Below are 25,759 nucleotides of genomic sequence, written 5' to 3'. Positions count from 1 at the left end.
TCAATATCTTGTAATAATGGCAAAGAATCAAAAAAGAATATATTATATACATGTATAACCAAATCACTTTGCTGTACACCTGAAACTAACACAATATTGTAAATCAACTATACTTCAATTAAAAAAAAATAGCTTAGAGAAGTCTAGAGGCAGCAAACACGTAGGGTTGAAAATGGAAAACATTTTCTCCAGGGTTAAGCCAAGTCCTGGGGTTAATACTTGTTAGTGGAGCCCACCTGCTATCCTTTTAAACAGATAAAAGACTTTTCAGTCGCCACCATGAAAAACTACATCCAATCCCCCACTCCCATTCTCCCAACCCTGCTCCCCCCACCCCCAAAACCCTATAATTAAAAAGGCTCTTTTCAGACTGGAACACAATTCAGGCACAATCATTACGAAAACCCTGCCCTGTTTCTGTGGTTACTGACAAGTCCCTTTGTGTAAATCTCATTAAATCAAACCAGGGACTCCCCGGTTTTTGCCACAAATCCTAGGAAGAGGAAACTATGTTGATTTTAGAAATAATGTTGCAAATCTCAGGTGTGAGACCTCTTTGGATTGGAAGGTAGTATTATTTATCTCCCTGAAACCACTAACAAATCAACCATGAAAAATTGATAATGGTTTTTGTCACCCTGCATCCCTTTTCTGTGGTGGCAGTGCTCTCTGTGTTCCCCTTTCCAGAAACAAGGCTTTCTTTGACAAGCTATCTTATTTTCATGTCTTTAAGAAGACAAATGAAATTACTGAAAAGTATTGCTTTGGAAACGATTTTCAATGCATTTTGATCCTATGCATTTTTGGTACTTAGGAGCAATTTGCTTCTCATTTGAAAAGAAGAATGTTTCTTATTCAAGTTGTAAGCAACAGTGGGTGTTCCTTATACCCCTAAAAAGCCTGAAATGTAAAATGGCTCTCATATAAAACTAAAGACGACAGACAGTGTGATCTCCCTATGACTTACACAGTAGCAAACGATATAGAATACTCACATGTTTTACAACCTCTGGGCCTAGAAGTTGTGTTACCTGCTATTATCTGTTTTTTCCCCTTTAATTATTTCTATTTCCATTCTAGCATTTCGGAAGTCCTTACCCATAAAAACAGTCCTCTTCTCTTGTGTCTTTCTCCATCAAAGGATAGACATAGCTCAGACATTTCCCTACCATCAAATGCACAAATAGACTATCCTGGGCCCCATTCTGGATACTACCCTAAACGGACTGTGATGGGACCCACCCTGTGTTCTGCTCCCTACGGACTTTACCATTTGCCTTTCTTTGCGTGAATTAAGGCTCTTCCCTCCCACTGTGCCAAGTCCTAGTGACTGGAGACAAGCTCCTTGGGCACTTGACTTAAAGGACTGACATCCACTGAATTCTCAGTCTTACAGGGATCTTCCTCATGTTCCACCTTGCTTAAATTCATGCTGATTTCCTAACTGCCTGCTGCAATCAACGACAGATGGTCATGTTAGGAGAGACAGATAACCGGGATAAGGATAAAAGTTCAGGAGTGTAACTGTCCAGGAACATAGCTGGAATGGAGACTCTGAATGCTGCACTCAGCCCTGAGTTGTCCTCTCTCATCCCCAGGCTCCCCCTGGCACTGGCCGCCCCCCAGCTGCTCCCACGGGGGTGCTAGATGTTGCCTTGTATTTCTTTTGTGCTTATTTCCTTCCCCTCTGTTGTTACAGAGCGTTGTTTCCTTGGTCTTAATCCTGCACCAGACTGAAAGGTGTTACTCTCCTGGGTGGTCCTCCAGCTCCAGCACACTGCTCTGCCCAGGATGCGCATTTATACCATGATGGGGAGAGGCTCTTATCCTTTGCTGGGCTTATCAAGGAAGTATGCCTAAGAATCTAGAGCTACTGGGACTCGGTCAGAAATACTGTACAGAAAAAGGACAACTTTCCAGTAGGATAATCTTCAGATAGAGGTAAATAAAAATAGCTTTAGATCAGAGCTGGAAATACCTTTACCCTGAATGAGACAGTGAAGACCTAGGAAGACCTTAGGAGGCTTTAGGCATGGCGAAAAGCGTATCAGACAAAAGGAGGAGGGAGAAGAGGGCAAAAGGGAGAGGATTACTGAGGCACACCCTCTTGCGAGATTACATAGTGATTAGCACAGCGAAATGAATATTTATGACGGCGGCACTGATTATATTATGAGGGGATCATTTGAATAATCATGAATATGTTTCCATGCATTTGGACCTAATGGGACGGTTTTCGGTCTTTAATGAGGCATTGGCGCGTGTTTGCAGAGCCCGGGAGAGGAGAGTGAGAGCAGAGAGAAGGGGATGAACGATACAGGTCACAAGGTTTCCGCACATATTTTTCCTCACTGTACTGCTCTCTTATCCCTGCAGTCCTGTCTGTATAGATCTAGGGGGAAACGCCTAAAGTCATGCACTGTGCCTGTCCACTCATAGGCTAAAGTGGTTTGCCGTTTTTGCTAAACCTTCTCTGCGCCTGAACCGCGTAGGGGCTCTTTTATGTAGATTTTGAAACTGAGTTTTAGGATGGTTAAGTGACTTTTCCAAGGTCTCGCAGCTACAGAATGGCTGAACAAAAGGTCTAGGAGCGTCTCCCGGGTGCCTGTGAGGTGCATATACCGCCCCTTGGCCGGGTAGTGCTTAGTTATTGCTATTGTCCTGCCATAATTGCTAATTGATTGCCCCTTTCATTCGCAAAAATCTAGCAGTTGAGATGTTAAAAGGCTTGTTTTTTTCACTGGTTTGAGGAAAGCACCCATTTATTTCTTTTACCTTCAGTCCCTAGCAGAATTCCAGGTGTTCATAAATGATGGTGGTTGTTTTGAAGGAATAGATTGCAGGAGGGTAGGAGGCAGGTAAGGGGCAGACGGATGGGTGCTTTTGTGTGTTCCTGGGCTGTTCGAAGGGCAGGGAGGAACCGGGGCGAGGGAGGCGGGCTGCGAAAGAAGTGTAGAAGGCTCCACTTCAACAAATTGCGATGGATTCGATTCTGAGGAAGGACACACACACACACACACGGAATCAGTCCCGCACCAGGCAAGGACGTAGGCCAGAATGCCAACTCAGTTATGTTCTACAAAAAGAGAGCTATCCCTGGTCCGGGCATGCCCGTGTGGGCGGTACCACCAGCCAAGGAGAGGCGAGGTGATCTTGCACCCCAGAGCTGGGCGAGCCTGGGTCCAAATTCCAGCTCTTTTCTTTTTCGATTGCCTGCAGTTTGACCTCGGGCAAGCCCTCTAGCTTGGGTTCCAGCTGGAAGATGAGGTGTGTAAGGCCAAGATGCAACAAGGAGTGTTGCAAGGCGCCTAGCACAGGCTGCAGACCCACACGTGGGAGCTATTATTAGCCTCTCCCTGCAGGCGGAAGCGGAATTGCAGGCGGAGTGCGGGCTGGGCGGGAACCAGAGCGGGGGAGGTAAGCGGGTGATTCAGTCGCCTGGTGCATCCTCTCCGCCCTGGGCTCCACCTGCCAGGAGAGGTGGCACCTCCCGCCGGGGAAGGTTCTGGGTCGGGCGCTGTCAAAGCAGGGTTGTGACTGGAGTTTATTCCCCCCAGGTTCTAAACTAACTAACCCCCTCCTGTGATTGACACATTCTTTCTTTAGATATGCTAATACATTCAATTAGGTTAACGTCTAGTCTGCCTTTGGCCGACTTTGTCTCTTAAAACTTTGCCTATCCCAGGCCTTTCATGTTAGATTTTTTTAAAAAATAGTTCACCTCAAAGGAGGACTTTTAACCCTATTTTCGAGTTCTTTCAGGGGTATTCTTGTCTATTTACAGCCCACCCGCACCAGGCCCTATTCATTCCTCCATCCTGGTATCTACTGGGACCTTGGGCAATTTTTTCTTTAAAAAACAACCTGCATCTTATTTTCCTAATCTATAAACTGGGTTGTTACGTAAATTGTTGTGAAGTCATCCTTGAAGAAGGATTGAATGAGAAAATCTTGAGTACCATACTGCACGGTGTATGGTGGAGAGTATACATTCAATAAATGTGGGTTGAGTGTCTGTCCTAAGAGTGTGTGTGCTCCAGGAGGGAAAAAAAAGAAAAAAAAAGAAAAAAAAATAAATGTGTCGAATGAGTGAATGAATAAATGTTACCTTTGATTATTGGGATTCTTGCCTTGTGCAGGCGCTTTGCTACTCCTTGGGGACAGAAGGGTGAACCAGGCATGGGGTCCTGCCCCCTTGGAGCCTCCAGTCCTTGAGGAATAGAGACAAGCAAGCAGCCCCAGTGCTGTGGGGAAAATGCAGCCATTGGAGATACAGGGTGTTACTGGAGTGCTTAGCGAGAGGGCCAGTGTCAGTGACGGGCTCTCCGAGGCTCCCCAGAGGAAGTGGGCACTGAACTATGATGTGAACAATGAGTTAAGAGTTAGCCAGCCCGCGGTGGAGAACCTCAGTGATCCAGTGCAAAGACCCTCAGGGCAAGAAAGACCTTCCCACAATGTGACCCTGAGTAACTATGGAGGTGTACCTTGCCCTGGGATTTGGGCCTGAGAAGAGGCAGGAGAGGTAAGCAACGATTGGATTTTGGATGGCTGTGTAAACCACATAAGGGAGTTGGATTTTATCCTGAGCGCCGTGGGTGTTTAGGAGACAGGGGTCCAGGGCTTGAGAAAATGACTCGGTGCTTTCAAGCTTGGACTCCCCTTGGAGTACGGAGTATTGCTCAGTAGAGCATGGCGCCAGACTGCCTGGGAGTGGGTGCTGACTCCATCGTTAAAGGCTGTGTGCTTTTAGGGGGGAAGTTACCTAGCCTCATTTGTAAAATGAGATAATCCCAGGACTCGACTCATGGGTGTGTGCGAGAATGTGGGTTAAATGAGATAATGTGTACAGAACGCTACCTGGCATAAAGTAAGTTCTCCATAAGTGTTGGGTATTATCTTTGCTACTACAACTCCCCACCAGGAAGCCAGGGCCCTGCAAAGTCAGCTGTCTGAAAACTCCACCTGAGGGATGTGAGGGGAGGAGGGGGAGCTGACCAGCTGCCAGAAGATGGAACTGCAGGAACTTGGAGCTCCTCCTCTTGTCTTAGCCATGATTCTAACAAACTTGCTTTCAATAGTTGATTAGGAAGGGGGCTGCTGGAAGTGGCAGAAGCAACTCCTGGCAGCTCAGGGAAAGTCAAAGAAGTACCAGGTGAAACATATGCAAGAACCAGAAGAATTATAGCAGACTGGCAGACTGGGGTCATTGAGGGCAGAGGGTCAAAGTCCTGTGCACTCAAAGCACGCAAAAATCATCACTGTATTTTGATACAGTTATTGAGAGCATAAAGGTTCTGTTTGGGGCGCGGAGAGTATAGCTTAGTGGTAGAGTGCAAGGTCCTGGGTGCATTCCCCAGTACCTCCATTAAAAAAAAAAGTAAATCTAATTACCTCCTCCCTCCAAAAAAAAAAAAAAAAAAAAAGGCTCTATTGGGAATACTGCTTGCCCATGAAGGCAGGAGAACATTTTATGAACTTTAGAAATAATGTTGCATTGGACAGAACATAGCAGATTTACAAGAGACCCAATGCAAAACAGCCCAGTGTACGGTCTCTTTTTCTATAAACCTCAGCTCCAAGCTGCCTGGCCATCTAGGTCTTCCACCTGTTTCGACTTTGTTTTATGGGGTTGTTTCTTAGATGTTTGAAATTTTCTGGGCAGGTTTTCAGCAGCAATCTGTCCCAGTTAACCTCACTTTCTTCCTGGATCCCTCCACTGTATTGTTGGTATTTAGTTGTTTTCTTCAAGATATACATTGTTCACAATTACGCCCTAGGGCAAAGGCACAGCAAAGCTTGAAGGAACTAGCAAGGAAAAAAACCTCACACATGGCAACTTATTTGTACAAAGGTAGGTGTTTTCCAGTTTTTTGTTTTTGTTTTTCTTTTCAGGTGGGTGGGATGTGGGACAGGCAGAAGAAAAAGAAAAGTTGGTTTCCTTCTGGGTGAAAAGTCTTTAAAGTTCAAACATGGCAAGAAAGTTATTTTTTGTTGCTGGATGGAAAAGGTGTGTTTTCTGAGCTTCACCCGCCTCTCTGGCTTCCTGCCACTGGAAAAGACCCCTAAGAGGAATGCCATGGGTCACAAGAGTTACTTAGCTGAGTAAACACACATGAGAGATTGGGAGAGAATTACAAAGTCTTCTCTAAGTAACCGAGTCAAAACTAACAATACTCAGTTGTCAGAACATCCAATGAAGCTGCCCAAACTATTACCCTCGACACATCCAAGTATTTTAAAGACGAGCTGTCGAGGACAGTATCTGATGGCTGTAGTTTTGTTTTGTAGCTCATGGGAACAAGAGTGCCATGGAGGAGTAAGAGCGTGGTGAATGCAGTTGGGGAAGGAAATCCCGTGATTGTAGTTGGGGAATACTTGGCAAGACAAAAAATGGATAGGGGTTGTTTAAAAAAAGAATAAGGGTTTTGTTTTTACTGCCAAATTTATGGCTCAATTCTGATTCCTATCAGTAGGATTTGTAAGCTGTCCTTTGACTGAGGTTTGGCAGTTTGGTATGTACTGGTGGTCTTAATCCAGTATCTGGACCAGAAAGCAAACGTTTTCATCTTTGGAATCCCCGTTACAATTGAAAATTTTCCAAGGAGACAGTGGAAGCCAGATCGGAATGTGGCACACATTGCCCTGTTAGCGCTGAGTCCTCAGTTGGTGCTGTACTGCTGTGTGTTTTCTTCTTTTATTCCTGAACGCTTGTGAGCGCCTACTGTGTGCTCAGCCTGACAGGACTCCAGAACACGAGATGCTGGGGATTTAGAGCAGTGAATCCAACAGCCCACGTCTTTACTTCATGGAATTTGCGTTCATGTGGGAGGGGGAAGGAATGAAAGATGCAATATTAATTATGGGTGCCAGATTTAGCAAATAAAAATACAAGACGCCCGGTTAAATCTGAATTTCAGATGAACAATGAATGATTTTTCAGTGTAAGTAGGTTCCAAAGATGGCATGTATTTTATCTGGCAACCTTAAATATAATGCCAGGTAGTGCCGTGGGACAAATAAAGCAGAGGAAAGGGCTACCTAGAGATGGGAGGGGCAGTTTTAGTTAGGTGGTCAGGGACGCTCCCTCTGACAAGGTGACAACAGAGCAGAGACATGAATGAAGTGAGGGAGGGAGCCAGGCTGGTAAATATCTGTGGAAAGGTACCCAGGAAAGCAGGAACAGCAGTGCGGAGAGGCTGAAGTCCAACTCCAGGGTCACGAATTGGGCTCTTAATAACTGAAATGAACTAACTCTGGGTCAGTCCATGGCTCTGTTAGCCACTAGCCTCATATGCTAATTCTACAGTATGCTTATTATTAAAGTAGAAAAGGACAAAGAATGGGAAGGAAGCAGGGCAGTGGGGGGAATTTTTGAGGATAGTACGAGGATGAAATTCAGCCTCAAGGCTCCACACCAAGGGGCTGGGAGAGCTCCTTTGGAACCTTATGCTACTAGAGAGAGCACTTCTGGGGTCTCTAAAGGCAGGTGAGTCTGTCAACTGGAAGGGCTGCTTTAAATCCCATCCTGTAGGCGGAATAGTTTGATATGAGTGTGAGTACCCCTATTATTTCTACACTTGCAGGTGCACTTAAGGACGTGTAGCATCCATTATCAGAAAGTGCCCAGGATAACAAAGAATGGTTTTCCAAGTGCTGCCTTAAGAGCCAAAGCTCTAAGGCGAAGGGAAACCTTCCTGGGCTTTGCTTTGTATTTGTTCATGGGCTTTTGCTATTTAATTCAAAGCGCTTATTCACATCTTAGCTAGGATAGCGATAAAAAAGGAAAGTTGTTTCCTTTGTGACAAGCTTCCTAGCAGAAACAATATGAGTATTTTAACACAAAATAAATAGGTTAAGAGAAGGAAAATTGAAACACAATTCTTTTCCCAGATCCACCACCCTGCGCGTCCCTCAGATCTACTCACCTGGTCGTGCAGGGGTCCTGCGATGGTCTTGGTTTTACAGATGGCAAGACATTCCCCCACTTTTGTCGCAAGATCCTTTGGATTTGCTAAGGATAGAAGGATCAGACCTTTTGTACTGAGATTGTCCTTATTTACCCCAGTGCTTTAGTATTTAGTAGGTTCCAGAGAAGAAGGTTTTAGGATACTTCTGCACATTTTCTCTCCTCTCCAGTCACCCTGCACTACAATCTCAGGATGGACAAGATAGGGGATGAAGTTGGAGGCAGTTTAGGGAGGCCCTGAAGGGGCAAAATCAGCAAGGACCAAAACTGGCTCCTCCCGACCCCTGCCTGGACATTGAGAACCTACACTCTGCCTTAGTGTCTGTATTTGCACGACTTTGCTATTCCTTGTCGTAATTAGCATTTCTTTATTCTTCCATAATTCTCCTGCCCAAGATAATGGTTTGGTTGTTTCTTAGAGGAACTTCTCCAAAGACCCATCAACTCTCGATGGAAAGGACACAATAAGTGGTGCTCTAGGATTCTTTCAGTCCCTCACCTAAGTACTTACCCTGATGTTTTGACCAATCCTGGACTCATACCTTCTAGCTAAGTTCCCACATTGATAGACCCACCTTAAACCAAGCTCCCAATTCTCCATAAATTCTTTGGGTCCCCCCCCCGCCCCTCCTGGCTTCCCAATTCTCAGTCAGTTCTGACCTTCTCGACCTTCTCTCTCTCCCTCTGAGACACTGAAACACCAGGCATTTCAAGGTGGTGTTCTCCCTACTTCCTTTAGTGAGGCTTAAACTCAGCTTGGTCTCGTCATCAGGTTGTGATAACCCCATGCTGGGGGAGCCAGCTTTGGATGACTAACATGGTGTACGTACATTTAATAGGATGAACTTATTGCTAAGGGCTGTGAGGTGGGAAGAAATTGGTTGAAGAGAGGTTAGTGATAAATGAAGAGGTCTCTGTAAGAGACCAGGTGAGAGAGAACTGCTTAAACCAGGGCATCCACGCAGGCGGGAACAGAGGGCAGGCACCCTGAGCAGGCTGCAGAAAGAAGGAGCAGCTCTCCTCTAGGATGTGGACGGAGGAGTACAATGTGACAGAGGGGTGGAGCGAGGAGTGTGGGGCTGCTGAGTGACAAGCCTGCAATCAAGGATGGAAGAGGAGTTGGACCTCCGGAGTCAGACGTGATTGTCAGTCATTTCTCTGATTCATTTGGCAATTTACTGTGTCCTGGAGTTAGAGGAGATACTAGGGCAAGAAACACAGATTTTGGGAATCCGGAATAAAGAGATACTTGAAGCCCTGGGAGCGAACGTGTTTCCCCAAGAAACGCAGAACTAGAAAAGAAGAGGGTCAAAGATAAAACCTTGAAGCCGTTGGTATCTAGCAGAGGAATGCAGAAAACTCAGCTGGGAAGAAAGGTTGAGAAGGAATGGTCTTTATAGAAAGGGAAAAGTCGCCACAGAAGTTAAGGGAAAGAAAGAATTTCAGGAAGAGGCTGGTAGGAGGAGTTCCAAGCAGAGTTCCCAAAGGAGGGAAAACCTTTCAGACGCTAGTTTCATTAGGGGAGGCAGCCAGAAAGGGTCTATTTTATACCCCAAGAGAAAGGGTCTTTATTCCTTTTGGCTTAATTTGTGCTTCAAGGGTAAGAGTTGGGTGGACTAGTTAGAAGGATCTAGAAAGATGGGCAGCATCTGGAGGGGCTTAGTTAATGCCCTTTTTGCAGAGCTGCTGAGTGGTGTGCATGGTGTGCAGTGCCTAGTGCCAAGGTCACCAAACTGGTTGTGGTTGATGCTCTGAGTTTTCCATGTACTACCATTGAGTTGATTTAACACTATGGGAGATGGACTGGGATGGACAAGATGAGAGAAAGGTCAGACAAGAGGCACTGATAGAAAGGCGGTGGGGGCGGATCCAGGAACTCTCTGGAAGTGATGCAGTTAACTCCTTTTCTGTTTGGTGAGGGGCTGAGGTGGAAACTTAAGAAGGGTGTGAAGATGATGATTTATCTGGAGGTGATTATTTATTTCCCCCAATCTGGACTGTCAGTGCACTGAAATTAAGGAATACAGGTTTTCACTCTGTCCAGCAGAAGCTGAGCTTGTCCACTCAAGGAAGTTTTTCAAATTCAGTGGCTTTTACTCTTGATGAAACACACCTATTTATTCACTTATAAATTAAATGCAGAGAGTACTCTCCTGATATGTCATGTATATTAAAAATTATAACAAAAACAGAAGTCAAAGCAGGTTGAAAGTATGGCAGACTAAACAATGTCATTAAAATTTAATTTTATTAGCAGTATAAAGTATTTTGCTCTCATTAACATTTTTAATATTTAACATGCTTCTTTTTTGGAAATCTTTGTATAACACAAATTGTGATAAAGTGATTTGAAGATCTTCTAAATTTAGTTTATTTCTATGTTGGTTGATTTAAATGCAGTCATAGTGGGAAAAGATGCTGCACAAAATTCTGTAAAATTGGAATAATTGGATCATTTTCATTAGATACTTAATGATAATGCTCACTTTTTAAATCCCACCTAGCATCTATGCAAAAGGCTTAGTCAAAGCTTGGGTGATAAGTCACTATATTCCAATGTCAGTCAGTTGTTCCTGTAACGTAAATTGGAAGACATTGTATTTTGCATTTTAATATTTTAAACAAATAGGTCCAAACACACCTAAACTTTTTTCTTCTTTTTCTCTCTCTTTTTTTTAAATTGAATTACAGTCAGTTACAATGTATAGCTAAGCTCTTCGTCTGGGAGTTTTTTGTTTTTTTAACAGTCTAGAAAGTTCGCTTTATGATATTTTAAGTGCACATATCTGATAGTTGTCAAAGGTAATATTCATATATAATTTTTAGCACCAAATCACAAGTGACTGCCAAACATCATTTTCGAAAATGCTCTCTCCATAGCCTGAGTTTCTAAAGGCAATCACTTTTTCGTGGTTAAAATATTATCTTTAAAGGAACAGATTAAACACTTTTTGTTCTAACGAACTATCTGCCAGATAGCATGTTATAGAGAGCATTGACCAAAGAAAAGGTCAGCAGATCTGAAACTACTCTTTTTAAGAGGACAATGAGTAACTTTTCTTTAAGTTCTCTTCCCTAACATATCCAGCAAACCACAGTGTGGTGCACAGTAGTCACACCTCATCTTTCAAAGTGTAGTACTGAGTCCCTCTTGCCAGAACTGTTGCGAAGTCCTTACACCCCACCCCACTTAACAATAAAATTAACCTCACTGATGAGATCCTGCAGTGATCTCTGAACTTTTGGCTTCAGTTTCTTGGCTGCAGTAGCTTATCTGCGAATGATTCAGTGATGAATTTTGTGTGTTGGAATTTTTGTCATTTAATTCCAGAATTAAAAATTCCTGGATAGTGGCTGCTTCTTTAGTTATTACTGCTACACAGTTTTTAAAAAATCATACATTGTTTTGATTAAAGAAATCATTCATTATTGGGAATATACCTTCTCTGCTAAGCTTTTTATTTAGAGTTTTACAGATGTGTCATAATTGGAACAGGATTGTACGCACACCGTAAGCAGGGGCCTGTTAGAGATAGCTGTACTCTTTCAATAGTAAAATAGTCTTTCCACAGTGTGTAATTTATTCTAACATGTGTTTGTTCAAATCTACAGCAATATTTTTTAAGCATCTTCCAAGTGTTTGCCAACAAATGAATGTATTTTGTTTTGCAGTCCCATTTTCTGATTATTTTCATATTTTACCATTTGTTTTGTTTATATTTGTCTTTTCTACCGTTCCAGAAATAACCAAGGTTTCCCCAGTGATATGTGGCTGTGGGTCTTTTGGTGTTAAATAAATTTTTCGACAATATTGGAGCTTAGAATGTGAGGAAGGAGAGGCAAGGGATGTGGACAGGCAAAGGAGCTGAATCGTGGAGAGTTTCTCAGTCATTGAGTCTGGAACCTCCTAAGGACAACAGAGATATGGAAAGATTTGAGCAGAGGAATGACAAGGTGGCGTCTTTAGAAACGTTCCTAGAGTTTTCAGCGTGGAGAATGTATTGGAAGTTGGCCAGGTGGAGGCCTGAGGATCAGCTAGGGACCAGTTCCAAGTTGAGGTGATGGGTGGGGAGGTTGAGTCCGTAGTGGATATAGAGAGGAGGAATTGAATCAGCAGATACGTGGGAGCTAGAACCCTCAGCACATGGTGATGGAACTGATGAGAGGAAGTAAGGGTCCAGAGATGGTGGAATCGATGGGGAAATGAATCTGGTTTGGTGGGTGTCTGGGGCTGAGTTTCTTAGAAAAAGGCTCTAGATAATCTCTGGAGATCCACCTGTGAGGGAGTGAGGAAGGCAGGATTTGGCAGAAGGAACCGACCTACAGGGCTATGGAGCGTGAGGCCTAAGCTAACTTACAGGCACTCTGGGCTGGGATGGCCCTTTAGAATTGGCCCAAATTAAGGCAAGCCTTTGTATCTTTGTTTGAGCCAGACTTTGGCTGCTCCCAGAGGAGGTGTGTAAACTTGCGTGAGACAGTTCTCAGGAGGCAGCCCAAGATGGTAGCCAAGGCAGTTTGCCAGGAGGGCCTCAGCTGTGAGAGGTAAGCCCCCAGTAGTCTCGGCAGTTAGGGAGGACGGGTGTATATCCCAAAGATGGTCCTAGACGAAGCCCTGCAGGATCCATCATGGTGGCAAAAGGTCTTACGTGTAGTTTGGGACATGCTTACCCTTAGGTACCTGTGGGTTTATTATCGATTCCTTAGTTCACAAATAACGCGCTGTTTTCACTCATGGGATGTACAGGTGCAGGTGGCGGGGGTGTTGAGGGCGGATGCAAAGATGGAGATTCAGATACACAGTGCCCAGGTAGCCGTTGAGCTGCAGGGGACTGATGAGGGCCCTTCTCGGGTGGCAGTCAGTCCCCATTTCCTATGTGTTACCTTCTTCTCCTTAAAGGATTAAGCCAATTGCCTTTCCTTTTCTCAGATACCTTTCTCTTTCTCTTCCTCTCCTCTTGGACTTAGTAGGAAACAAGCTCAAAGAACAGTTCCTTTCAAAGAAGCTCAGACATGATGTAGAAGTTACAAAGGGTTAGGAAATCGTACAAAGTCCTCAGCAGGCGTCGTCTTTGGCCCACGGATCCTGAAGTTGACTCTTTGCTGGTATCCTGAACCCCATACTTCTGGCTCTTCTCTGATTCTCTAGAGTCCATACATCCACCCTTTCTTCGGTCCCTGTCCTTCTCTTTCCCTGGGCAAGGCCGGCTTTCCAGCATTTAAGCCTCAAGAGACAATAGGAGATAAAGATGAGTGAACAGATCCAGGGGCCAGGAATTAGAAGGTCATTCAGACATCTAGAGGCCTTTTAATAATGCTCAACTTTGAACCGTTAAATTAATTAAATGAGAAGAGTCCAGCAGACTGAGGTGGCTCTAATGCCCTGGTAGCTAGGTAAACAAGCCAAAATCTAAGCCCCGAAATACTTCAAGGTTATAAAATCAAAGCCCGACAAGGATGACTAGTCGCAAATAGCCAAGCAGGCTTTAAGCTGTAGCCCGTCGAATGATTTCCTTGCTTTGTGACCTCACCTTCTCCGGCTCCCCTAGGTAGAGCCTCCTGCCACTTCCAGTTTGGCACTGCCCTATTGGAACAGACTTCTGCTCAAATCAACTCTTAAAAATGTTAATGTGTCCTCTCAGTTTATCTTTTAACAGAACCCAGCCCCCAGCCCCTTCAGGTCACTGGGCGAAGGCGCTTGCAGGCATTTCCAAAAGGAGTTCAGGAAAGGGGAGGCGGCTTCGCTACGGAAAACCTGTTTATGAGATCATTAACAAAGGATCAGGGGAATCCTCTCCTAGACCTCCCCTCAGTCAGTTTCTGGCAAGTTAATAATAATTTAAATCTGGTTGTAATTTCTTTCAAGGGTATGTTTTTGGAAAAAAACAATTCTGATTCTATCAATATTTTGTTAAAAATGAAAAGATGGATTTTCCCCCCTTCTTTGCTGGCTACTCGGCTACAGATCTTTAAATTATAATGCTAGTGTCAAATTGTGCAATAATTCCTTTAAAAATAAGCCAACAAATTTAACATATGAAACTCTATAAACGCCTAGGCCTAGCTTAGTTTTGAGCTAAAAACTGTGTAGTTCAGGTCAAGGAGCTGTCAGTTTAAGGAGTGGTTCATCAGGCCTTTTGATGGGGAGATAAAGAAAAGGCTTTTCTTTTTGTTTTTCCTCTTTCCCTCAAGGAACACACCTTTTGCATGCTCTGCCTAACAAAGGCATGTCCCAATTTCATAGTGGAATTTGGAGGGAAAGTATGATGCGCAGACTGATGTCTATATGTATCTGCAAAGCCAGCTTCAAACCACAAAAGGATTCCCCCAAAAAAACCCCGAACTGTGATTTTTTTTGCAGTACACTGATTGGAGGAAGAACTAAGACATTAAGAGTTAGCGATAAAAACAGCAACAACAAAATCCCAAAGGATTTGGAATGCCTTTAGTTTCCATTTGGCAGGAGAATAATATGACTCCTTTGTTCTGCCGTTTCTTATCTACAGCAGTCAAATAATAGTTTATTTCATTCTTTACTTCTATTGTTGCCCAAAGCAGAGTGGTGCCCAGGATAGCCTTACATATGCACAGGAATAGAATGAACCTTTGTATAGATTTTTTTGGAAGAGGGGTATTGTTATTTTTTTTTAAACTTACATTAAAAACTGTTTTTTCCTACTGTGACATTCAGTGATTTCATAGAATAAAGATGGGTGCTTTGCTTTTCACTATCGGTCTACCTGGCAAAGGGATTTCTCTGAAATCCTCTTTGTAAAAATAGAACTGAGATAATTTGCAAGAAATTATTATCGTTTATTTTTGGTCGGTTATGGTTTTTTAAAAGCAGATGCTATGTTTTTTGTTACCATTTGTGCAAAAGATGAATTGTGCTTCCAAACTAATTTCCTCTGGCCGAAGCTTGACCACAACACTGGGCTTTGTGAAAAGCTTAGTTCTAAAAGTACTTGACATTATGAAGCCATGTGAGGCGGTCCTACAACCGAAGGCTCTTTACGATAAGCAATCCAGACTGTAGTTTTGGCGGTACAATTCTTGCAACCATTCACTTTGTGCTTTCAACTCTTAGAAGAAGGGGATTGGGGGAGGGGCAAGAGAGTATTTTGAGTAAACAAAGATTTTAAATCTAGGAAAGCGAGGATTTACTATGGTATGGACATTATGAAATTCCAGACACTGTAACAAGGGTAGCGTATGAAGATTTCAGATAAGCAGACCCTGGTATACTTTCCAATGCACGTAATGTTTTTACATGCATATTGATAAAGGCCCACCTTCGGGAGAAGAAAAAAGGCCTCCTTTCAAATGAAATCTAGCCCAGGTAAAGTTGAAACTCAACCCACAGGGTACTGGCACCGTTTTCAGGCTACCAGAAGATGAATTTCAATTTCATCATCTTGTAACATTGATAAATGGGATATGGTGGCTGGCAAAAGTTGCAGATTACATAGATCTTTCTAAACCCGTATAAAAATGTGTCCCAATTTACGTGCAACTCCAAAGAATTTGCTGTTTGAAATTAAAAGACCAACAACTCTTCTGTGAGACAATCATTCGGCTCATTTACATGAAAAGTCTTAAGTAGCAAAAATGCTACTTCCAATTTACATCATACAGTGTCCCCATAACAGAGAACAATGGCTTCCTCAATGGAAGTTAATGCAAAGGAGAGGCACACTGAGATTTCTTTTAAAATTCCCAACCAAAAAAACTTTTCAGCCCACTTTGCAAATATTAACCAATTAATTTCATTTAACATAAAACACAGAAGCGCTTCCTGTGCTGGCAGTCTTCTTGGCTACTCGAATAATACTAGTGTCTTCAGAGTCCGGTCAAACAGGAGTGAGCCTTCCTAGGAGGTTATGGTGACGTTGTTTTCAGATCCTTCCATTTTGTCTTATTTCCAGGGTCAGCTCAATTAGCTTGATGTGGAGGTTTCTCTTGTTTTAAAAAATCTTACAACTCATGCATGTCTGTGAACCATATAGGAACCAGGACCCAGGGCTGGCTAAATAGCATACCTGATCTGGTGGTAAATACACTGTATCTCCCTCGTGGACGTGTTAACGATTGTACACCTTCGTGGTCTTTATGGGGGTTATGTATGCATGTATCTTTTTTTGTGTTTTGGAGGCTGTGAACACCTGCTGTATGTACAAAATGTGCTTGTTACATTTGTACACATCTCCTTTCTTGACTTCAAAGACCTAGTTATTACATCTTGTTTACTCAATATCATTCCCCCATTAAAAAAAAAAAACTACATGAACTGAACTGAACATGCCATGTTTCAATCTGGCCCCAGTGGCTTTTTCTCTGAAAGCAAAACGTGTGTCTTTTACACCAGGGCTTTCTCCCCACCCCAGGGGGTGTCTTCCATTCTTTTGTGGCTCAGTTTAAGGCGAAAAGGGCTCCAAACCACTAACTACCCAGAGGAGAGCCCCTTCTTTCACCTCCAGAGAGAATTTCAGAGTTAATGCATCTGAAGATAGCGTGCTCTCTCCTGACTTATTTGCCACCATTACGAGGATAACAAAACACCACCTTGGCTTCAAGATCCTGGGTAGAGGCTCACGGTCTTTTGCAACCATCTTTGGCGAGGCCTTGCTTCCTTCCACTCGAGTAAGTTGCGGCTTGGGGCCATGGAAAGGACTGGGTGAGAGCCTGAAATGTCGTTTGAAAAAGCAGCAGCCCTCCCTGCAGCCCCTCACCACCACCACCACCACCACCACCCCGCTCTCTGGGGCGAAGCCGCGACGCAGCGGCCCCAGATGGGCGAGACTTGGCAGGTCGGCGGGGGCTCGGCTTCCCTCCGCCGAGTCGGCACCGGCCGGGCGTCCGCGCCCGCGGGCTGCGGGGCTTCGCGCTCTCGCCTCCCTTCTCCCCGATCCTCCCTTCCCCCACCGGCCGCCCCCTCCCCCTCTCCCGCGCTCCCTTTTGTTCGCTCGCCGCTCGGGCCGAGCCGCCGCCGCCGCCGCCCGGGCCCGCACCCCCATCGTAGGCCCCGGCGTGGCGGGCCGCCGCCGCCGCCGCCGTGCGGCCTAGAGCGCGGCGCCCGGGGAGGCGCGGGGCCCGGGCCGGGCGCACGGCGAGGCCGCGGCGGCGGCGGCGGCGGCGCCGGCGGCGGGGCGGCCCGGGAGGAGGCGGCGGCGGCATCGGCAGCATCGGCGGCGAGGCCGCTCCGCCGCACACGCACATCCCGACCCCGGCAGCGGGAATGCAGATGACACGCCCGTAACATGGAAGCCGCCGCCGCCGCCGCCGCCGCCGCTACGACGACAGCAGCAGCAGCCACAGCAGCAGCAGCCGCCGCCGGCGCCGCGCTGAACAAAGGTCATCCGAGCTGCGGCCCAGACGCCCGGGCTTGACCGCCGCGAAGGCCAACCCTGGGCAGGGGGTGGGTGTGCGCCCGGGGCGCGGGGGGCGGCGAGGGGGCGGCCGGGCCGAGCGAGGGGCGCAGGGCCGCGGAGGAAGGGGCGCGGGCGGGCTCCGGGGAGAGGCGGGGGCGCCGGCCCCTCGTGCCGGGCCCTGTGGGTCCGGGCCAGCGCGTGAGGCTCAGGCCCCTGGGCCTGATCGCCGTGGCCTGTCCCACCCTGGCCTTGGGGACAGCTGGCCTTCGCGCCCCGCCGGCCTCCTTGGGGGGGCCGAGGACCAGCCGGCTTGGCTAGGCCCCGCAAGTTCCGAGAGGGGGGCCACGTGAGCGGCGCGGCTCGCCTCCTTCCCCCTCCCGCGCTGGCGGTGCACAGCGGATTTTTTAAAAGGCCTCTGTGCCCCTCTGTCCCACTGGCTCTGAATCTACCCCCCACCCCCACCCCAGACATCCCTAGTTTTCTTGCCCGAGGTGAAGGGATTTGGACTGCTCCCCCCAGGTGCTTGAAAGAAGAGAAGGTTGGAGGAGGAGGAGACTTGGGGGGGCTGCTGGTGGTGGTGACAGGGCTGGGAGAGAGAGGAGAGGGACGGGAGGAGGGGGCTGGGTGGGGTGGGGGGTGACAGGCAGAGAGGAGCCTGGTCAACAAGCCAGCACCACTCTGCTGGAAGGCCGAGGCCGGCTCCTGCCACCGATGCATCCAGTGTGAGGAGACACACATAGATTGCTTTCTTGGGGGCTCTTTGTCAGCCACCAACCCCGAGAACACACACTGACATACACGTACACAAAGATCTGAGCCAGGTTGTGGGAGGTAAGTGGGGGAAGGAAAGGAGGGGGCAGCAGTGTCTGCGGTGGGCTTTGGGGTGGAAGGGAGGGGGGATGGGCCTGAGGGGTTCTGGGGGGCTCGTGAGGTGAGCCTTTCCGAGGCTGTGTGCTTGTGTGGTGGTGGGGGCCACACAGTGACCTTCCCCTCCTCACCAAGACCTAAGAGAGCGAAGCAACCCCCAGCGAGATCCCCCCTGTGCTGATGATTTTCAGGGACTTGTTGGCAACTCAGCGAGGGTTGCCATAGCTTTTTTATGTAGGGTGACCAGAACCGGCTGAAACTGGTTTGAGGCAGATCAGCTCCTGAACACAATGCAGTCACTGAGCTCCTACAGTGGGATAGCAGCTTCCTCCCTTCATGGCAGCCAAAAGCAGAGGAGCTTGCAGGAAGGGACCATCCCAACACAGTATGTGAATGCACACTTAGACACCACACAGCACTGGTACGTGACTAATGGAGCCCTAAAAGATTCTGTGTAGAGACGATGGGAAAAAAATGTGCAGGTTTGCAAGGTCTGAGATTACTTGGGCTTTTCCTGCCTTTTTCTTTTGCTTAAGGGATGGACAGGGAGCTGAGATTTATGACCCTTACTGAAGAAAAAAATGTGCCTTGCTAGGGTGGGGACACTTGGTTTCTTGCAGCCTCTCTCTCTCTCTTTGCGTTTTTAACAAAACAAAACCAAAATGAACTGATGGATTTGTAATGGTAGTTTGTTTGTTGCTGGAGAATGCTACTTTGCATGCTTTTTTTCTCTTGCAGGGTATGTTCTGTTTTGTGCTTTTCCTTTTAGAAGCTACTAAAGGGTGTTGGGGATACTTCTGACTATTATGAAGGCCAAAAGGTAACAATATTGTTCTGGGAAATGAGCATAAATGCATTCCAGTGATGCTGTAAGGCATACATGCTGTCTTTTTTTTCCTTGTAGGCCTGTTGACTGGGGCTGCTTTTAACCCTTTCATATTTGCAGAGCATGCAGCTGTGTGACAGTAACTGAACATTGGTCCAAAGTCTTTCCAAAAGGTCAAGGTTCACAAGGTGAGATATGATATTTTGAGCATGAATTTAAGTATTTATTTGAAGATCCATTCAGACACAGACTGACAGTGGATTGGTTACCCTGGAGATGATACTGGGTTGAGGGTGGAGAAGAAATACTCTTAATGTTATCCAAGTTTAATGGGATTAGAATGACTTTATGGTAGTATTGCTATCAAGGCGAAATCAGAATGACTTCATTAAATCGTGTGTGGCTGGTCATTTAGAAGAGGCAGGCCTGAAAAGAAGCAAGTTTAAGAGAACAGTAGGTGATAGGGCCTTGTGGAGAATGCACTGTTTTGCATGAGACTAAAGCAGTACACAGGTAGTAATTGCCTGATGATTACCAAAAAAAAAGGGGACTTTGCCAAATCCTGGCAACCTAACCACTTTTTTGGAATTTGAGGAGTCTGGAGGTAGATTTGCCTTTTGTTCATTCATCACCTTTCTTTTACCTTGCTCGTTGTGTTAACCTGAAAGGTTTTTCACTCCAAGTCAAGTGGTGGAATGGCTTTTATTGATCTTGGGGGCTGGTGATGGTGAGTTTGCCATTGGATTATTTGTGGCATACATTTTCATGTGGAATACTTAATGCAATGCCAGGAGGAGACGGGGTAGTCTGGCTTCCTCTGTGCAAAGATGCCTGTTAACTCCAAGCTGTACAGCAGTGGATGGTGGAAAATGTCTGATGCCTTAAAAGATTACTGTTCAATTTGAGCTTGCATTTTTATGTATCCTCCAAAACCAGAGGTTTTAGAGGAGAAGAGAGAAGAAGGCAGTAATGAGTCGGAGCAAAGTGAAGAACAAAGGCGGTGAGAGCTTACAGGGGAACATGAAACATTTTGCTTTGGGGTTCCTTGTGAAAAGAACTGCAACTTCCCCAAACAGGAAGCCAGCAGCTCCAGAATCATATCCAAGATGATCTCAACAGCGGATAGAACTAGCTGTGTCTTCTGGTTTGGTTAAAGTACGTACAGTCAAGAGGAGGCCAGAGAAGACAGGATTGAAAATAAATGTCTCCCCTACTTTGAAGAGGGTATTTTGTTCCTCTTTGCGTTCAGCAGAATAGTCTTTTCAGAAATGCCGAGGATCTTAGAATTGGTTGTGTGCTGGCAGTTGGTGGGCAGGATATCTGCAGTGAAGGGTGTCAAGTATGCAAGGGTTTTTATTGTTAACATTTTTTCCGTATGGTTTCAGAGCATCCAGGGTGTGATAAAACTGGCAAAAGAGAAACAACAGTGCATGGTTAGCTCAGAATACTTCGTGCAGTATTTAATAGAGATAAATGTAATCTCGGACTGATATACCAGCAAATAGCTTATGTGATGGAACAAAATTCTTTGCAAATCACTGTGCTAAAATTGGTTTTCATTTCTACAACATTTTCAACTGCCAGAGGTTCTGTGTCTGAATGTGGCAAAAATCTGCTTGCAAAGCAGATCCCAATCCATGTTGCATGATGTGCTGTTCCTGCTTTTCTGGTGCCAGCTACAACTCAGATGGCTAAGATGATAAACCTTAATTAGCTTAATACAATAAGCTGTTTTATGATTTAGCCCTTCACTCCTGTCTTTAGAAAGTCACTGGTTTTTATTTAACTTTGACAGCTAACCCCTTGCAGTGACTATTTCTTAATGGTGTGTTTAAAAGCTCTTTTTGTAAGGCGTGGCATGTCCCAGAATGTTCTGGTTTACTCTCTGTGGTTTTTAGCTTTCTCCCCCCCCCCCCCCCCCCCCGGCTCCTGGAAAATAGCATTTGTTTTGTATGCAGGCCAGTCTTTCCAGCTGCAAGGAGCTGTTTCAGGTTGAAGAGCTGGTTCTCCAGGGCTGCAATCAGGAGCTCATCTGGGTTTGAGAATTGTCTCAGGTGGCGATCTCATGCTGAGGTCGAAAGATGTAGCAGGCCCAGGTCTCCTGGGAGAGGAACAGAGTTTTCTGGGCTCGGGAATGTAAGCATGGAGGAGAAGCCATAGCATTCTCTTTCCCAGAAGAGCCAGGCGGGGGCAGGGTGGCACCCACTCTTGGGGCTGGGGCCTGTGCGTCACTGTCACTTCCACAGTCACTGTCGCCCTGCGGGCAGCCACACCTGGAGCCCGGAGTCCAGCGACTGGTTGGGATTGCCTGCGGCAGTCTCCAAGGACGACAGGCTGGCCAGCCCCTCTGGAGGAGGAATGTGTGGGTTTGACTGTGGAGGGTCCACTGGAAAAAAAGTGTCACTGGGTGGTGAACCTTTGCTTGTTTTTATCATTTGCCTGCTTAGAATCACTTTTTCCATGTTAAAGGATGTTGGATCCAGGGTTTTTAGAACTCTCAGGCTCTTGGTTCAGGAGGACTCTCTCTCTCTCACTTTTTTTTTTTTTTGCTCTTTTCTCACAAAGAGATTCCCCACCCCCACCCACCTTGACTCCTTTTTAAAAGAAGGTCCCGGAAGGCTGCAGCCAACATGTAAATGGAATTTTCTGCTGATACCTTTGACTAGGATGAGTTAGAACAGGAGATGTGGTCTCTCCTTCCCCTTTATTTCGTCCTTTGAAGTGTTTTCTTGGGCTTTGCTCTGGGGGTCCAGCCTGTCTCCCGTTGGTTTTGAATATCCTTTCCCATATCCTTGGTAGAACTCCATTTAGCTGTTCACAGCTGGAGCAGAGGTTGCTCTCCTGTGGAACCTCACAAAGGCTGCCAGCTCAGGGGCAGCCAGAGGTATCTGGAAAAAATGTGGGGTTGCTCTCCCAGCCCATCCCCCCAACTGCCATTCCTAAACTATGCAATACAGTCACAACAAAACAATAATAACAGCCATGGTAAACATTAAGGAAATCCACACCTTTGTGTTAATTATACAGGCATGCCTCAGAGATATTGTGGGTCGGGTTCCAGACCACCACGGTAAAGCCATTATCCCGATAAAGCCAGTCACTTGAATTTTTTGGTTTCTCAGTACCTGTAAAAGTTGTGTTTACACAACACTCTAGTCTCTGAAGTGTGCAGTAGCATTCTGTGTAGAAAAACAATGTACGTATCTTTATTAAAAATACTTTATTGCTAGAAAAATGTTAACTATCACCTGACAATGCCGTTGCCACCAACCTTCAATTTGTAGAGAAACAAAATAGAAACATGGCATCTGTGAAGTGCAATAAAATAAAACAATAAAAGGTATGCCTGTATTTGGGGGTGTGATCTATAACTATGTCACGGTTAAATAACTTTTTTTTTTACTTTCAAATTTACATATGGTAAAATTTACTCTGCCGTGTGGAGTTCTGTGGGTCTCGACAAGTGTGTAGCGCTGGATATGCGCCACCACTCTCGGGTGGGACTAGTTGTATGACCTGAAAATCTTTCCTCCTGCTGTCCCTTTGTAGTCAGACTTTTCTCTCCACTCCAACCCCCTGGCAGCCAACGATTTGTTTTGTCCCTATTTTGGTCTTTTCCAGAATGCCGTACAAATGGCTTCTTTCACTTACAAAGTGCATTTGCGAGTCATCCATGTTGTGTGTGGCCGTACTTGTGTTTTATTGCCCAGTTGTAGACCACTGTATGGATGTACCGTGTTTAGTTTCTCCAGTCTCTGGCTGAAAGGCATTAGAGTTGTTTCCAGCTTTTGGCGATTGCAAATAATTTTAGCAGCTTTATTCATATGCGAGTTTTTGTCTCAACATAAGTTTTTTTATTTCTCTGGTAGGGACTTAGGAATGGGATGGTTTGGTCATATGGTAAATAGGTAAGAGTTAGAAGTTAGAATGGAAGTAAATTGAGCTGATGATAGCTCACAAAAAAGATTTAGCCTTGTCTGCTGCCGTTTAAGACTCCCCAAGTAAATTTTTTGTAGTAAACGTTATCTGAAGACACACAAGAGATGGTCATGATACTAGACCACTCACCAAGGGGATGACAGGCTTTATAACCCAGAACTAATCGGAATTAGCCAAAAGAGGAAACAGAAACCTGCAAGTGGTAAAGTATCCTTTATTTCCTACAGCATTTATGTCTAATCTCTTCAGAAGCATTTGGCAGTTGAATTTTTTACATTTGTCTTCAGGTTCCACAAAACACCACACAGTAATAGAACCCAAATTTTGGAAAGTGGTACCAAAGATCTTTATTGAAATAAAGATAAACAACTTATTAATTGTAATTTGTCTGATTTGTTGACTGTCAGAATGTTGGTGTTATTTTAATATTTGGAGTTATTGTTCAACTTTTGTCCCTTTTAAAGAAGTGAAAATATTTGAGCAACATCAAAGCAATGAAGTAGGGAGAGTTTGGAAGCAGCTTTTTTTTTTTTTTTTTGCAGATAAAATAGCATTCAGAATCAGGAAGAACAAGTAGACCAAGGTTATGGGGATGTCGAGGGAGGGAAGCGAGCCCAAGAAATGGGAATCAGTGTTGATTTGGGAATTATTTCATCCATTTGGCAGATACTGAGTGTTTATTAAGCGCTGGACTTTGTGCTGGGTACTGGGAGTACCGAGGGAAAAGAATCCAGAGAGAAAAATCTAGTGGGAAGTAGCCTACAGATGGTATGATAGGAATGTGAATGGGCCACCTAGTGCCAAGTGCGGAGGGAGGAGCCCTTGAGATGTGGCTTCTGATCCGAACCGCGAAACCGGTAAGAAAATGTAAGGCAGGCAGAGACTTGAGGGGAGAGCCTGAGAGCCCGATGGAGATGGAGATGGAGCAGCATGTGGAAAGGCCCTGAGAGAGCTTGATGTTGCAGGTGGGGGATTAGGACATGAAGCTATGGGGGCCGACCAGGGCCAGACTACTGAAGGTCGTTCTGTACAGTCCATTCCAGTGTGGACTCCCGTGGAGGCAGAAAGACTTTGATGACAGGTCCCGTGGCAGCACCTGAGGACAGAACGGGAGCTATTCAGGCTGGAGACAGGAAGTCAAATGTGGCCCTGCTGCAGCAATCTAGGGGAGAAGGGGAAGGCTTGATCCCAGGTGTTGCCCTGGGGATGGAGTGGTGGGTGATGACTGCGGCAGGGGGCAGGTGTGGATGTGGTGGTCCCTGGTTAGATACAGGACATGGTGGAGGGGGAGGAGCACAGGATGTCTCCAAGGTTGCTCTCTGAGCTTACTTGCCACTGGTTGCTTCTGTCTAGAAATTCCGAATTCTGGAGTCCTGCAGAACAGATTTGGGAGGTGGAGGTAGAGGTTTTGATACAGTTGAGTTCAAGTTTGAGTTGAGTTGCCCATGGAGGTGTCCTTTGCCTCCCATAACTGTTTGAGCTGAGGATCAGATTGGGAGCAGTTAGCATAGAACAGAGATGATAGAAGAAAGCTGTAAAAAGGGCTGAGTTTGGGGTCCCATACAATAATGGTTTACATAGTAAACATTAATAAAGGGGAGTTGGGGGCTGAAGAACTTCAGATACATGCTTCAGAGAGCTGGAGGGTGAAACATTTCTGCAAAGGTGGAACGTGACGTTGGTAGCTAACAATTGCAGACACTGCAGTCCATTGTGGTGGCCTCTGTGTATCTAATACTAAAACAACTAGGTGAGACCTATGCTGTGATCCCCATGGTGCAGGTTGGGAAGCTGAGGCAGAGATCCTGGCCCAGGTTGGCCAGCTCAGAACTGCCAGTGGAGGCAGCATTTGAAGGCTGTTCCTCATCACGAGGCTGTTCTCCTTGGGGGTGGGTGGGGAGCACAGGGGTGGACAAGCGGGGACCAGGGAAGGTCCTTGGGGGGGCAGAGCCCCGAGAGGTACAAGTAGGGACTGAACAGCAAAAGTATCGAAGATGCTCAGGTTGGAAGTGGTTGTTGCGGACAGTCGAGGGGAGCATGTGTCGTGGAGACGTTTGAGACACAGTCAGGGGCCTCTGTAATTAGCCAGGTTTCCCCGACCTGAGTCATCCCGGAGGGAGGAGAATCTGTATCTACACCGGAGACGGCCAGTTCTAGAAATAGCACGTTGGGAAGATGTCAGTGTTTTTCCCTGGGCACTGGGGTGATATTACAAATTGGAAGGGAGAAGGAACAGAGATGTTTTTGTTTTATTTATTCTTTGAGAAGGATAAGAAAATCAAGGTAACTTGAAAGTGGTATGGAGAAAGATCTTTTGTTCTAACAAATAAATCGTTTAAAGTATTCTTTAAATCCTCTTCTCCAGACAGGAAGTTCTAAATTCTACCTGTTTTAGAACGAGAGGGGATAGCAAATTCTACTTAATCTAACTCTGGAGCCTGAAATAAGTAATTTTTAGATGAACTTGGAGTGAGTGGCCTTAGCTGTCCCAAGTATTCCCTGCTAAGTATCCACTAGTCGATGGTCACTAGGGCCCCAAAATACAGGTTTTGGGTTGTTTTCAGTCAGATACTACTACTTTATGTAATTAGAGGTTCCAAGCATCTTGAAGGATTTATAGAGACCTAAAGGTAAAGTCAAGGTGGTGTAGTTCCTGAATATTCTCTCAAGTCAGCCTTTCCATTTTTAGATACAAATTGCTGCTTTCCAAAGGCTGACTCATGGTCTCGTAATGGGTATTGATTTTGATAATTTTCTTCTGTAAGGAACAAATTCTTTCTAGGTATCTGAACAGGA

The 25,759-nt window shown here is 45.7% G+C and overlaps 1 protein-coding gene across 10 annotated transcripts in view; it reads left to right on the top strand.

Annotated features, from left to right (window-relative positions):
• The first annotated feature begins 16,273 nt into the window (after positions 1-16,273).
• ZNF532 (zinc finger protein 532) overlaps positions 16,274-25,759 on the top strand; it is an 84,330-nt gene continuing 74,844 nt past the window's right edge. Inside the window, exons 1-3 of one of the 10 annotated variants that reach the window (XM_072952133.1) lie at positions 16,274-16,603; positions 18,937-19,018; positions 19,103-19,212. Coding sequence is in view for 4 of the 10 variants with exons in the window: in XM_072952127.1 (XP_072808228.1) it covers positions 17,221-17,314 (94 nt within the window). In the remaining 6 variants the exon portion in view is untranslated. Of the gene's footprint in view, positions 16,604-17,003; positions 17,379-18,233; positions 19,019-19,102; positions 19,213-25,759 lie in introns of those variants that run through there. The other 9 variants (XM_072952126.1, XM_072952129.1, XM_072952130.1 and 6 more) reach the window with 9 other exon arrangements.

This window comes from Vicugna pacos, chromosome 30 (assembly GCF_048564905.1).
Source record: "Vicugna pacos chromosome 30, VicPac4, whole genome shotgun sequence".
Taxonomy (NCBI): Eukaryota; Metazoa; Chordata; class Mammalia; order Artiodactyla; family Camelidae; genus Vicugna; species Vicugna pacos.
The sequence above is the reverse complement of the archived record's forward strand: the minus strand, read 5'-3'. Positions and strand labels throughout refer to the sequence as shown.